Below are 15,133 nucleotides of genomic sequence, written 5' to 3' on the forward strand. Positions count from 1 at the left end.
CCTCAAAATTAAGATTTAAGGGAGAAAGAGAAGGAAAGGCAGACATACAGGGAAGAAGTAAGTACAGCCCACACAAAAAGGTATTTGATGCCCATTAAATGAAAACAAACCTATCTACAAAACAGAACTTTATCTCTACCTTCCACTTCAATATATTTCCTTTAACTTTAACTGACTCCTTAAAACAAAAAGCAGTCATAATTTCCAGTATTTATATTATAAAATTATTTAAAATACTTAAGAAATAAAATAAAGCTTACCCCATCACTTTCTCTATGTGGATTCAGCCTACTATAAACAGCTTCAATAACATTGCGCCTAAAAAGAAATATGCTTTAGTTTTATTAAATTACATACAGTTGTTAAGTTTCTGAGTATTTTAAATAATACTTCATATCTTAACTACACTCAAAAATTAACTGCCTCATTAAATACCTGCCAAGAACATAGTATCTGCATTTCACTCAGAATTTGATCCTGCACAATCCATTTGTTCTCATTTACCAAGGAAAGAAGGACCTTCATCCTCAAAGAGTATAATAAATAATGCTTTGAAAAGAAAATCTCTTCTTGATGAAATTTTAGAGTTCTCCTCTAGTATAAGAACTATCAACCCATTTCATCTTTAGATAATTGATGTACTTCTTACCAAAAATTATTTAATTACTAACTATAAATGAAGTCAAAATTAGTTCTTTTTCTTCTACTTACTTGCCGGCAAGACCTCCCCCAGGAGGCAAATTCGGGATATTTTCTGCAGACAAGATGCGCATGACATGGGCAAGATCAGGCATTCCTTCCTCACCAGACTTCTCCATAATTTCTGTAGGTTTTTAAAAAGAGTTCCTAAATTAATGTGATAACTCAGAATTCACACAGTGAAACAAGAGCAAATATTACCTTACTATCACACAAGGAACAAAAAAAGCAAGATAAAAAGTTATTTGCATATATATACTCATTTTAGCATTATTCATAAAAGCAGAAACTGGAACAAATTAAATGTCCAATAAAAGGACAGTTAAGAACATTTTGGTATAGCCACTGAGTGAAATGGTTTATAATCAGTAAAAATGATCCCTATGAGCACAGCACAGCCACATGGAAAAACACTTTTGATCTATTATTTTATGTAAAAATATAAAAGTTATTAATGCTATAATTAAAGGAAAACAAAAGCAATGGAAAGACAAGGACTATAAGGGGAAAACTAAAAACTGTTTTATAGGTTTTTTGATATCTAGTTATGTTCCACAATTTATTTAACACAGAAAAGGAAAATAAATCTCAGAACTTGCTAATACTTAGAACAAAATAAAACATTTCCATGTTTCGTTTATATTTACAATTTACGGAAGACAGATTTTTAAAGCATGATCATTTGGCCAGTATCAAGACATAAAATCCTCAAAAATCAGACAACAGCAAACTTACTTTTAAGACAACAAAAAAGCAGAGTCCTAAGCAGCCCTCAAGAGGCAAACTCCAAACTGTTTCCCATGTGTCCCTCACAGGGACTTCACTGTGACCTTGATTTTCACTGCTCCCATTCAACTGTGCTCCGACTCCTACCTGTATCTCCAAAGGTGCTATTCAAAGAAACCTTCTAGATTTTCACATATACTTCCTCCCTTGGTTTGGAACACTTTTTACACCAATCCAACCAACCTCTTCGTATGGTTAAAGTGTATTTATACATCAGGTTTCAACTTTATGTGTCACTTTCTCAAATTCTTCTCTGACCCACGCCTGGAGTAGGTGTACTGCTAGATACTCCAATTGTACATGATATTTACTAGATCACGGACCGCAAGCTTCATGAAGGCAGGACTGTAATTTTTCTACGTTACACTTGTATCTCTACAGTGCAGGGTTTCTCAACCTCAGCACTACTGATGTTTTTGACAATTTTTTGTTGTGAGGGCTGTCCTATGCGTTGCAGAATGTTAAGCAATATCCTGGCCTCGCTCACTGGACGCTAGTGGTACTCTCTCAGTTATGCCACCAAAAGTGCCTCCAGACATTGCCACATGTCTCATGAGGGACAAAATCCATCCTCCTCCCCACACCGGCCACTGAGAACCACTGCAGTCTAGCACTTCACCAGCCAATTTTCACAACCCACTGGTGCCACTGCAGTCCAGTCCTCCACCATCATCTGCCACCTGCTTTAATGCATGATTCCTAATTGTTCTCTTGGCTTCCTCTCTTGTCCACTCTTTACAATCTCTTCTTCACATGGCAACTGAGAGAGATCCTTCTAAAAGTCAGATCAAGGGACTTCCCTGGTGGCACCATGGTTAAGAATCAGCCTGCCAATGCAGGGGACACGGGTTTGACCCCTGGTCTGGGAAGATCTCACATGCCGGGAAGCACCTACGCCCATGCGCCACCACTACTGAGCCTGCGCTCTAGAGCCCGTGAGCCACAACTACTGAGACCACGAGCCACAACTACTGAGACCACGAGCCACAACTACTGAAGCCTGCACACCTAGAGCCCATGCTCTGCCACAAGAGAAGCCACCGCAACGAGAAGCACACACACTGCAAAGGAGAGCAGCCCCCGCATTCCACTAGAGAAAGCCTGCGCACAGCAACGAAGACCCAATGCAGCCAAAAATAAATAAATAAAATAAATTTATTTTAAAAAAAGATCAAGTCACTCTCGTACTCTTCCAATGATTTCCCAACACCATTTGAATGAAGTCCAAAGACTTCATTTTAGTCTGCAGAGCCCTACATGATCTGCTTCTTAGCAATCTCTCTTCATCTCTCCCTTTTCCACCAGCTCATTCTCATCTAGCCACACTCTAAGCATATTCCCTCCTTAGTCCTTGTTGCTCCCTTTGCTGGAATGTTCATCCCCAGATAGCCACTCCCTTCCATATACAGGTATCTGCTCAAATGTTTTTCCTCAGAGACCGGCCTAACCAATATTCCTTGTTACTGTCTGCTTACTGTTGTTTTTCTTCTATTAAAAAAAAAAAAAAGGTCTCTACTACATTATAAACTCCATGAGATCAAGAATGTATTTGTTTTGTTTTCTGCTGCATTCCCAGTAGCACACATGCTCAGGGACAGCTGAAGAAATGAATACATGTAGAAGGCATTCACCAAATATCTAATCAATTTAGGTTAAAGGCTATTCCCTGTTTATTTTAACATCATACCTCCCCTCTGCATTCCCAATACAAACACATACAAAGACTTGCCAATACGCCAGAATGCTTTCACCTCAACATTGTAATGTCAGATTACATGATCTAAAACCCTAACAGAAATATAATGCTCTTGAACAACACTACCTTATAAAAAAGAAGTTAGGTACCAGGGCATATTCATTTGTAGTGGCTGCTTTTTCAAGGATTTTTAAGTGTTTTTTGACTGAATGATTAATAATCAAGTATCTACCATAGCCCCCAAGACCATATAATATTATTACATATCTGTCATCTCTTCCATGTAACATATATTTTGGAAACTTTAAAACTATACAAAAGAAAATTAATATTAAATGTTAACAATCCACATTGGGCTAAACTGACCCCACATTTAAGAAATTAAAATTTAGGGGGCTTCCCTGGTGGCACATTGGTTAAGAATCGCCTGCCAATGCAGGGGACATGGGTCCAAGCCCTGGTCCGGGAAGATCCCACATGCCGTGGAGCAAGTGAGCCCATGCGCCACAGATACTGAGCTGCGCTCTAGTGCCCGCACGCCACATCTACTGAAGCCTGCGCACCCAGAGCCCATGCTCTGCAACCAGAGAAGCCACTGCAATGAGAAGCTTGCGTGCTGCAACAAAGACCCAATGTATCCATAAATGAATGAATGAATAAATAAACAAACAAATAAACAGAAGAAATTAAAATTTAGCTGTTACAGAAGAGTTTATAAAAGCTACAGTTTGCTGAGGACTTAGGCACCGTACCAGGTACTTAAAAGTTATCTCATTTATTATTAAAATAAACTGTATGGTTGGTGTTTTTACCTTTAGTTCACAATAAAGAAATTGGAGCCTTAAGAGATTAGGCAAGTTGGTTGAGATCATGTAACAAGTAATTGACCAAATTTTAGAGTTCTTCCCAAAATGAAAACTATCTAGTTTCTTCTTTGTGAATGAAGAAATAGGACAATAAGAAAATTCAATAGATAGCTAGTGGGAAGCAGCCGCATAGCACAGGGAGATCAGCTCAGTGCTTTGTGACCACCTAGAGGGGTGGGAGGGAGGGAGTCGCAAGAGGGAAGAGATATGGGAACATATGTATATGTATAACTGATTCACTTTGTTATAAAGCAGAAACTAACACACCATTGTAAAGCAATTATACTCCAATAAAGATGTTTAAAAAAAAAAAAAGAGGGCTTCCCTGGTGGCACAGTGGTTGAGAGTCCGCCTGCCGATGCAGGGGACACGGGTTCGTGCCCCAGTCTGGGAAGATCCCACATGCCGCGGAGCGGCTGGGCCCGTGAGCCATGGCCGCTGAGCCTGCGCATCCACAGCCTGTGCTCCGCAACGGGAGAGGCCACAACAGTGAGAGGCCCGCGTACCGAAAAAAAAAAAAAAAAAGAAAATTCTTCTTGCCTTCTGATAAATTTGAGCCAGCAATCCCCCACCCAAATACACTAGACCTTTCAGAAAACGTGTATTATTAAAAACTCCTATAAACAGCTCCTCTTAATAATTATATTATCAACAGGAATAAGAGTGCCTCTGACATTGTCTTCAAAGTGTTCCCACGTTTCTTATCTTTCCATTACCCTGAAAACAGAACTCAACTGACAATTCAGAGCTGAAGAAATTGCAGACCAACAAAAACAAAACCTTTATGCACCTTTGTTTATGGTGTGTGGCTAGATAGCTGTAAAGCTAGAAAAGATAAATCTGTCCCCACTCTCCAAATCTGCAAGAGAAGGTAGTTTTCCTTTGGTAATTACACATTTGAAATTGCAAATTTTGCATTTCAAAACTATTACCAATTACTGTAGCTACTGTTCATCTAAAACATGACTCGTAATAGGCCAAATCTGACAAGCTGACTACAACATAATCATTAATTATATCATTCAAGTGTACTATTAAAAAATAATAATAATCAAGCCATAACAGTGTTAGGAAAAAATATAGGTCAATATGTAACACTGAACTCTGCTCAATATTATGTGACAACCTAAATGGGAAAAGAATTTGAAAAAGAATAGCTACATGCACATGTGTAACTGAATCATTTTGCTGTACACCTGAAACTATCGCAACATTGTCAATCAACTACACTCCAATATAAAATAAAAAGTTAAAAATATATAAAACAAAATTTTACATTTTGTTCAAAAAAAAAATGTAACCCTGAATTGAGGAAAGAACTTTGTTAAGAATGACATCAAGGCAAAATAAATAAATAAAATTGACATAATATAACTTCATAAAAAAGTAATTTTATATCTAAAAAGCAGCACATATAAAATCAAAATGAAGTATTAAGCTGGAGATCCTGTCATAGACTCTAACATGTATTCTCTATCAGGGTAACCACTAAATGAATATTTAAAAGGATTTATAACTGGGGCTTCCCTGGTGGCGCAGTGGTTGAGAATCTGCCTGCTAATGCAGGGGACACGGGTTCGAGCCCTGGTATGGGAGGATCCCACATGCCGCGGAGCAACTAGGCCCGTGAGCCACAACTACTGAGCCTGCGCATCTGGAGCCTGTGCTCCGCAACAAGAGAGGCCGCAATAGTGAGAGGCCCACGCACCGCAATGAAGAGTGGCCCCCACTAGCCACAACTAGAGAAAGCCCTGGCACAGAAACGAAGACCCAACACAGCAAAAATAAATAAATAAGTTAATAAACTCCTACCCCCAACATCTAAAAAAAAGGATGTATAACTGATAAGCAAATGCAGGGATGAAATGGAATGCAAAATGCTGATTAACCCAAAAGGGAGGGAAGGAGAAAAAGGGAAAAAGAACAGATGGAACATATGTAAACAAGTAAGATAACAGATTTAAACCCAAATTAGCAAATTATGTTGAAGATAAAGAGACTAGGTTTTCCTCTCCCTCATTCCTGAATAATAATGGATTTTTAGTCCAAAAGCTGCAGGAAATTTTTAAAGAACTATTTGATAAACAAGGAATAATAATTTTCCTTTCCTTCTAAATAATGAAAAAAAAAAAGCATCTTTCTTACCTTCCACCCGTGATTCCAAGTACTTATCCAACTCTGAGTCTTTTCTCATTGCTTCATCTGAGACCTTGGGGGCATTTGAAAAGCAAACTAGTACAATACTCATGTTATCTCGACTTCCCTGTATATTAAAAAAAAAGAAAAAGAAAAATTATACTTCAATAGTCTACCAACTTTCTATTATTTACTTCAAAACAGATTTAATGACATTAAGCAATTACTTATTTAATCATATAGAATGTACACCTTCAACACATTCATTTTCATTCCAAAGGACTATTTGAAGCACACCCTGAAGAAACAAGGACTCCAGGTATGCATAGATCGTAATTATTTTATGACTTTTGATTCCGTGTACCTTTTCTTATCCACCACCATTCCACAACCTGAGAAATGAAGATATCTTCACATATATTAAATCTTCTAAAAACTTTGTTTCCCACTCAAGATTGCATATTCCCAAAGTGACTTAAGCCCAAAATGTATCCTCCCAAAGAAATATACATTTTTTTCCTAGCTAATTAACCTGCATCAGAGCAGTGCTACTGAAACTCTATTGAACTGACTTGGCTGAAAATTGTTGATCATTAGGATACCCAAGACACTAAAATGAACAAGCAGAGAAGAAAAAAACTGGAAACTCTTCTGAGGGTACACTATCGAACAATCAAACTGAGATACACTGTAATCAGATGTAATAACTTTTGAAGAAATGACATCAGAGTGTTACACAGAATTATTAGAGTGTCAGGATTTGTAGAGAGCAGCTAAAACTGCTAATTTAAGGACAAATTTTACTGTTGCCTTTTTAATCACACCATCACAAAAGGAAAAGGAAACAGAATATATAGTACTCTATTACCGTGAGACTATAAGCAATAAATTTAAAACATTTTCTCACTAGTTTTCTTATAGGTATATTACTTTTATTGAGTTTTTTTTAGAACAGAATGAAACTGTTCTTGGAATAGTGATTTTTTAAACTTTTTTTTTTTTTTTTTTTTTTTTTTTTTGCGGTATGCAGGCCTCTCACTGTTGTGGCCTCTCCTGTTGCAGAGCACAGGCTCCAGATGCGCAGGCTCAGCAGCCATGGCTCACGGGCCCAGCCGCTCTGCGGCATGTGGGATCTTCCCGGACCTGGGCACAAACCCGTGTCCCCTGCATCGGCAGGCAGACTCTCAACCACTGCGCCACCAGGGAAGCCCATTAACTCCCTTTTTAAAATTTTATTCACCACTCTAAAAAACTAAGTCAATGGCGGCGGGATTTGCCAACCCAAGTGTAAAGAGCCAAGGCCACACCCATGCTAGTCTAGTCTTTTCAGTCATCATAGCCAGAATCTAGGCAGGCACTGTTTGGTTAACACTCGCTACCTTTTTGGGACCCACATGACATAGCCAAAGATAGGCAGGTCTTGAAAAACTTCTGCCACAATCTCCTAAAACTCAGTGGAGCAAAGTTTGAAGGCACTAAAGGCTGGGTCTTAAGAAGGCTTCAAAAAGAGTAACCCTCTGCACAGAATTCTTATGCTTTAGTAGAAAGAATCATGATGAGTATTTAACCCAGTTCACAATATCTGGAAAAAGAATTAGGATTTCCAAATTGGCCCAAAAGAATTTTACTCCTTAATGAAACCCACCAAAACTTGCATAATGACTTAATATTAGAAATACTACATTGGCTACATGAAAAACTATATATATATATATATATATATATATATATATATATATATATATATATATGAAGATATACACACACATATCCCACATATACACCCTATGGTTCCAAACAGCAATACATTCCACAGGAATCAGGATTTACCATATAAATTCAGGTCAGGCAAAATCTTTATACCACAGATATTCAAGAATCAAGCATCACTTGAATACCAATGATTTTTTTAAAGCAATTTCATGAATAAACAGAATTCACACCTTACATTTTTGGAAATCCAGTTTCTTCTAACCATTCTCTATTTTGATAACAACAGCATGAGCATTGTTTAGCCATTGCTAATCAATCAATCAATCTATCTATATAATTTCCATTAGATTTTTGTAAGTTATAAAACATACATCTTATCATTTGGAAAATTAACTAAAAGATAGTTTCAAGAAGTTTAAGTACCCAAAGATATTTAAAGGAAATAATTTAGATTAACACCTTGGAACGTGTGATTTCAATGATGGTGTTTCTATTTCTACATAAAGAGGATTTTCCCCTAAAAACAAAGTGTGAGTGTGTTTCAGTACTTTTTTTTTTTTTTTTTTGCCGTATGCGGGCCTCTCACTGCTGTGGCCTCTCCCGTTGCGGAGCACAGGCTCCAGACGCGCAGGCCCAGCGGCCATGGCTCACGGGCCCAGCCGCTCCGCGGCATGTGGGATCTTCCCGGACCGGGGCACGAACCCGCGTCCCCTGCATCGGCAGGCGGACTCTCAACCACTGCGCCACCAGGGAAGCCCCTCAGTACTTTTTATACAGCAATTGAAAAACATTCTTCCCTTTATGCCTCTTCAGTTTTCTAGAGATAAATCATCCTTGCATATTCAGTATAAAATTTCTGCAAATTCCAGAAATGAAATGTAATTCAAAAAAAAAAAAAATCAAGTTGAACGAAGGCAATTAGCCAGATGTTTAAAACTGATTATTTCAGCCCCTTTTCATTTTTTAATTTTGACAATAGCACAGCAGTAGTACTCTAAGGAATCAGAGCTTTAACAGACAGTTATAGATCAAAGTAGCCAGTGCCTCTGCTATAAGTTAGGGTATCTAAAATTAATCATTAAATAATCTGATGCTGTTAGCTTTAAAGTTGAATGCTGCATGGTTACAAAGAAGTGCTCTGGATCAAGTCTTAACACAGCATATGAAATAGGTTGTGAACAGAATCTCTAACACTACCAAAGTTAGTAAATGAGTATCTGATAAGTGAACCATAAATATTCCACATTTTTTAAATCAAATTTTTTAACCTGCAGCTCACTGTAGTTATCTCATTTACATAGAGCTCAAAAACCAGCTAAACTTAAGGAATAGCCCAAATTTTCAGCTATCCATGAAAGATGCACCCTATCATCACTTCCTTTCAAGAATACTCAATTCTCCCACCATTTCTTTATTGCTTGAACCTATATTTCCCTTCATACAAATCTGTTTCATAACCATCATCAATAGAACTAAAATTTATTGAGGACTGTAAACCAGATACTGTTCATGCACTTGCCAAAAACTTTACTCTCAGCAACTCCATGAAGAAGATATTATTACCTCTATTTTATAAGATGAACAAACCCAGGCTTTGCACTAAGTGGCAGAGCATAATTCAAAACCCAGCTGTCTGGTTCCAAAGCCTATGTTCTAATACCAAACCCGTGGTTCTAAACAGTGTGCCAAGAAGCCGAGATACCACAGTGCACTACAGAGATATTTTATTTTATTTTATTTATTTATTTATTTTTTGCGGTATACGGGCCTCTCACTGCCGCGGCCTCTCCCGTTATGGAGCACAGGCTCCGGACGCGCAGGCTCAGCGGCCATGGCCCACGGGCCCAGCTGCTCCGCGGCACGTGGGATCCTCCCGGACCGGGGCACGAACCCGCGTCCCCTGCATCGGCAGGCGGACTCCCAACCACTGCGCCACCAGGGAAGCCCCCACAGAGATATTTTAAATGGAGGGGGGAAGGGGACGACACAGTGATACTCAACATCTGTGGACACCTCACAAACTAGCTCAAGGTAGTTCACACTTTTAACATTAGACAGCACTATATTCCTTTCAATGACATCCTATTTTTCCAAAGCTGGGGTTCTGGGAGTTACTGTGATTAAAAAGCAAGTCCTCATAAAAATCAATGTGATACAGGAAACAAGTGTGACAGTGCCTAATGATTCCAAGGTTTGAGAAGTTGTGCAGTGTCCAACAGGTGCACACATCTCATCAGTATGTAACTGTAGTTTTTAAAAGAATGAAATAAAATGTTTTTTCAATGTATGTGTATTACTTGTTAATTATTTTGTATGCTCACTAAGTTTGGCTCTAACTACTTAATACTCGTAACTCTTAGGTATTAATATGGCTAAGTAGCACTGTAAAAAAACTTACTGAGATACTCAAGACACCATCAACAAAGAAAGTTGGGGGATTTCTACACTACATATACTGTATTTTTACATCCTTCTCTTCCATACTTCAAAAAACCCAGCCACACCCCACTCTAACATTATCTATGTCTACTTTTAAAGTAGCATTATTTATGATCACATTTTCTGAAAACTATAATGGAAAAACTCCTGAGTTCAGGGCTAAACAATTATTTTGGGGGGTATACAATTTAAGTACATTTTCCATGTTTCATCAATAATTTGGATTGATATTGCCTTTGGAAAATGTTATTAATTTCCCCTAACTTAATCCAACTATCAGGTATTATATCTCATGTTTTAAAATAAATAAGCTTCTAATAGGTGATATATAAATTGAATTAAGGGAAATCAAATTGTATTTTAAAAAAACAACTTAAGGGAATACTGACTTTTATGATTTAAGAAAAACAAAGCAGGTGGCAAAGTAACATGCATAGCATGATCCATTTCTGTAAAAAGCAAAAAACAAAAAAAGGAAAGAAGAGGCCCTGAACCAAAATGGCAGAGTAGAAGGACATGCTCTCACTCCCTCTTGCGAGAACACCAGAATCACAACTAGCTGCTGGACAATGATCAACAGGAAGATACTGGAATTCACCAAAAAAGATACCCCACATCCAAAGACAAAGGAGAAGCCACAGTGAGATGGTAGGAGGGGCACAATCACAGTAAAATCAAATCCCATAACCGCTGGGTGGGTGACTCACAGACTGGAGAACACTTATACCACAGAAGTCCACTCACTGGAGTGAAGGTTCTGAGCCCCATGTCAGGCTTCCCAACCTGGGGGTCTGGCAACGGGAGGAGGAATTCCTAGAGAATCAGACTTTGAAGGCTAGTGGGATTTGATTGCAGGACTTCAACAGGACTGGGGGAAACAGAGACTCCACTCTTGGAGGGCACACACAAAGTAGTTTGTGCATCGGGACCCAGCGGAAGGAGCAGTGACCCCAGTGGAGACTGAACCAGACCTACCTGCTAGTGTTGGAGGATCTCCTGCAGAGGCAAGGGTGGCTGTGGCTCACTGTGGGGACAAGGACACTGCCAGCAAAAGTTCTGGGAAGTACTCCTTGGTGTGAGCCCTCCCAGAGTCTGCCGTTAGCCCCACCAAAGAGCCCACATAGGCTCCAGTGTTGGGTTGCCTCCGGCCAAACAACCAACAAGGAGGCAACCCAGCCCCACCCATCAGCAGTCAAACATATGAAAGTTTTACTGAACTCTGCCCACCAGAGCAACAGTCAGCTCTACCCACCACCAGTCCCTCCCATCAGGAAACATGCACAAGCCTCTTAGATAGCCTCATCCACCAGAGGGCAGACAGCAGAAGCAAGAAGAACTACAATCCTGCAGCCTGTGGAACACAAACCACATTCACAGAAAGATAGACAAGATGAAAAGGCAGAGGGCTATGTACCAGATGAAGGAACAAGATAAAACCCCAGAAAAACAACTAAATGAAGCGGAGATAGGCAACCTTCTAGAAAAAGAATTCAGAATAATGATAGTGAAGATGATCCAGGACCTCAGAAAAAGAATGGAGGCAAAGATCAAGAAAATGTAAGAAATGTTTAACAAAGACTTAAAGAACAAACAAACAGAGATGAACAAGACAATAACTGAAATGAAAACTACACTAGAAGGAATCAATAGCAGAATAACTGAGGCAGAAGAACGGATAAGTGACTTGGAAGACAGAATGGTGGAATTCACTGCTGCAGAACAGACTAAAGAAAAAAGAATGAAAAGAAATGAAGACAGCCTAAGAGACCTCTGGGACAACATTAAACGCAACAACATTTGCATTATAGGGGTCCCAGAAGGAGAAGAGAGAGAGAGAAAGGACCTGAGAAAATATATGAAGAGATTATAGTCGAAAACTTCCCTAACTTGGGAAAGGAAATAACCACCCAAGTCAATGAAGTGCAGAGAGTCCCATACAGGATAAATCCAAGGAGAAACATGCTGAGACAAACGGTAATCAAACTGTCAAAAAATAAAGACAAAGAAAAATTATTGAACGCAGCAAGGGAAAAAGGACAAATAATATACAAGGGAACTCCCATAAGGTTAACAGCTGATTTCTCAGCAGAAACTCTACAAGCCAGAAGTGAGTGGCATGATATACTTGAAGTGATAAAAGGGAAGAACCTACAACCAAGATTACTCTACTCGGCAAGGATCTCATTCAGATTCGATGGAGAAATCAAAAGCTTTACAGACAAGCAAAAGCTAAGAGAATTCAGCACCACCAAACCAGGTCTACAGCAAATGCTAAAGGAACTTCTCTAAGTGGGAAACACAAGAGAAGAAAAGGACCTATAAAAACAAACCCAAAACAATTAAGAAAATGGTCATAGGAACATACATTTCGATAATTACCTTAAACGTGAATGGATTAAATGCTCCAAACAAAAGACACAGGCTTGCTGAATGGATACATAAACAAGACCCATATGTATACTGTCTACAAGAGACCCACTTCAGACTGAGGGGATGGAAAAAGATATTCCATGCAAATGGAAATCAAAAGAAAGCTGGAGTAGCAATACTCATATCAGATAAAATAGACTTTAAAATAAAGAATGTTACAAGAGACAAGGAAGGACACTACATAATGATCAAGGGATCAGTCCAAGAAGAAGATATAACAATTATAGATACATATGCACCCAACATAGGAGCAACTCAATACATAAGGCAACTGCTAACAGCTATAAAAGAGGAAATCGACAGTAACACAATAATAGCAGGGGAGTTTAACACCTCACTTACACCAATGGACAGATCACCCAAAATGAAAATAAATAAGGAAACAGAAGCTTTAAATGACACAATAGACCAGATAGATTTAATTGATATTTATAGGACATTCCATCCAAAAACAGCAGATCACACTTTCTTCTCAAGTGTGCACGAAACATTCTCCAGGATAGATCACATCTTGGGTCACAAATAAAGCCTCAGTAAATTTAAGAAAATTGAAATCATATCAAGCATATTTTCTGACCACAACGCTATATTAGAAATGAATTACAGAGAAAAAAATGTAAAAGACACAAACACATGGAGGATAAACAATACATTACTAAATAACCAAGAGATCACTGAAGAAATCAAAGAGGAAATCAAAAAATACCTAGAGACAAATGACAATAAAAACACGACAATCCAAAACCTATGGGATGCAGCAAAAGCAGTTCTAAGAGGGAAGTTTATAGCTGTACAAGCCTACATCAAGAAACAAGAAAAATCTCAAATAAACAATCTAACCTTACACCTAAAGGAACTAGAGAAAGAAGAACAAACAAAACCCAAAGTTAGCAGAAGGAAAGAAATCATAAAGATCAGAGGAGAAATAAATGAAATAGAAACAAAGAAAACAATAGCAAAGATGAATAAAACTAAAAGCTGGTTCTTGGAGAAGACAAACAATATCGATAAACCATTAGCCAGACTCATCATGAAAAAGAGGGAGAGGACTCAAATTAATACCATTAGAAATGAAAAAGGAGAAGTTACAACAGACACCGCAGAAATACAAAGTATCCTAAGAGACTACTACAAGCAACTCTATGCCAGTAAAATGGACAACCTGGAAAAAATGGACAAATTCTTACAAACGTATAACCTTCCAAGACTGAACCAGGAAGAAACAGAAAATATGAACAGACCAATCACAAGTAATGAAATTGAAACTGTGATTAAAAATCTTCCAACAAAACAAAGTCCAGGACCAGGTGGCTTCAGAGGTGAATTCTATCAAACGTTTAGAGAAGAGCTAACACCCATCCTTCTCAAACTCTTCCAAAAAATTGCAGAGGAAGGAACACTCCCAAACTCATTCTATGAGGCCACCATCACCCTGATACCAAAACCAGACAAAGACACTACAAAAAAAGAAAATTACAGACCAACATCACTGATGAATATAGATGCAAAAATCCTCAACAAAATACTAGGAAACAGAATCCAACAACACATTAGAAGGATCATACACCATGATCAAGTGGGATTTATCCCAGGGATGCAAGGATTCTTCAATATACTCAAATCAATCAATATGATACACCACATTAACAAACTGAAGAAGAAAAACCATATGATCATCTCAATAGATGGAGAAAAAGCTTCTGACAAAATTCAACACCTGTTTATGATAAAAACTCTCCAGAAAGTGGGCACAGAAGGAACCTACCTCAACATAATAAAGGCCATATATGACAAACCCACAGCAAACATCATTCTCAATGGTAAAAAACTGAAAGCATTTCCTCTAAGATCAGGAACAAAACAAGGATGTCCACTCTCACCACTATTATTCAACATAGTTTTGGAAGTCCTGGCCACGGCAATCAGAGAAGAAAAAGAAATAAAAGGAATACAAATTGGAAAAGAAGAAGTAAAACGGTCACTGTTTGCAGATGACATGATACTATACATAGAGAATCCTAAAGATGCCACCAGAAAAGTACTAGAGTTAATCAATGAATTTGGTAATATTGCAGGATAAAAATTAATGCACAGAAATCTCTTGCATTCCTATAAACTAATGATGAAAAATCTGAAAGAGAAATTAGGGAAACACTCCCATTTACCATTGCAACAAAAAGAATAAAATCCCTAGGAATAAACCAACCTAGGGAGACAAAAGAACTGTATGCAGAAAACTATAAGACACTGATCAAAGAAATTAAAGATGATACCAACAGATGGAGAGATATACCATGTTCTTGGATTGGAAGAATCAATATTGTGAAAATGACTATACTATCCAAAGCAATCTACAGATTCAATGCAA

General features: G+C 38.2%; 1 protein-coding gene across 4 annotated transcripts in view; it reads right to left on the minus strand.

Annotated features, from left to right (window-relative positions):
• PPM1B (protein phosphatase, Mg2+/Mn2+ dependent 1B) overlaps nucleotides 1-15,133 on the minus strand; it is a 91,588-nt gene that overhangs the window by 13,213 nt on the left and 63,242 nt on the right. For all 4 annotated transcript variants that reach the window (XM_081254254.1, XM_081254256.1, XM_081254255.1 and 1 more), the window contains 3 exons: nucleotides 6,193-6,310; nucleotides 712-823; nucleotides 261-318 (listed from right to left, as the gene is read on the minus strand). In XM_081254254.1, coding sequence (XP_081110380.1) covers nucleotides 261-318; nucleotides 712-823; nucleotides 6,193-6,310 — 288 coding nt within the window. The remainder of the gene's footprint in view (nucleotides 1-260; nucleotides 319-711; nucleotides 824-6,192; nucleotides 6,311-15,133) is intronic.

Source organism: Mesoplodon bidens (genome assembly GCF_964165515.1).
Source record: "Mesoplodon bidens genome assembly, chromosome: 14".
NCBI lineage: Eukaryota > Metazoa > Chordata > Mammalia > Artiodactyla > Ziphiidae > Mesoplodon > Mesoplodon bidens.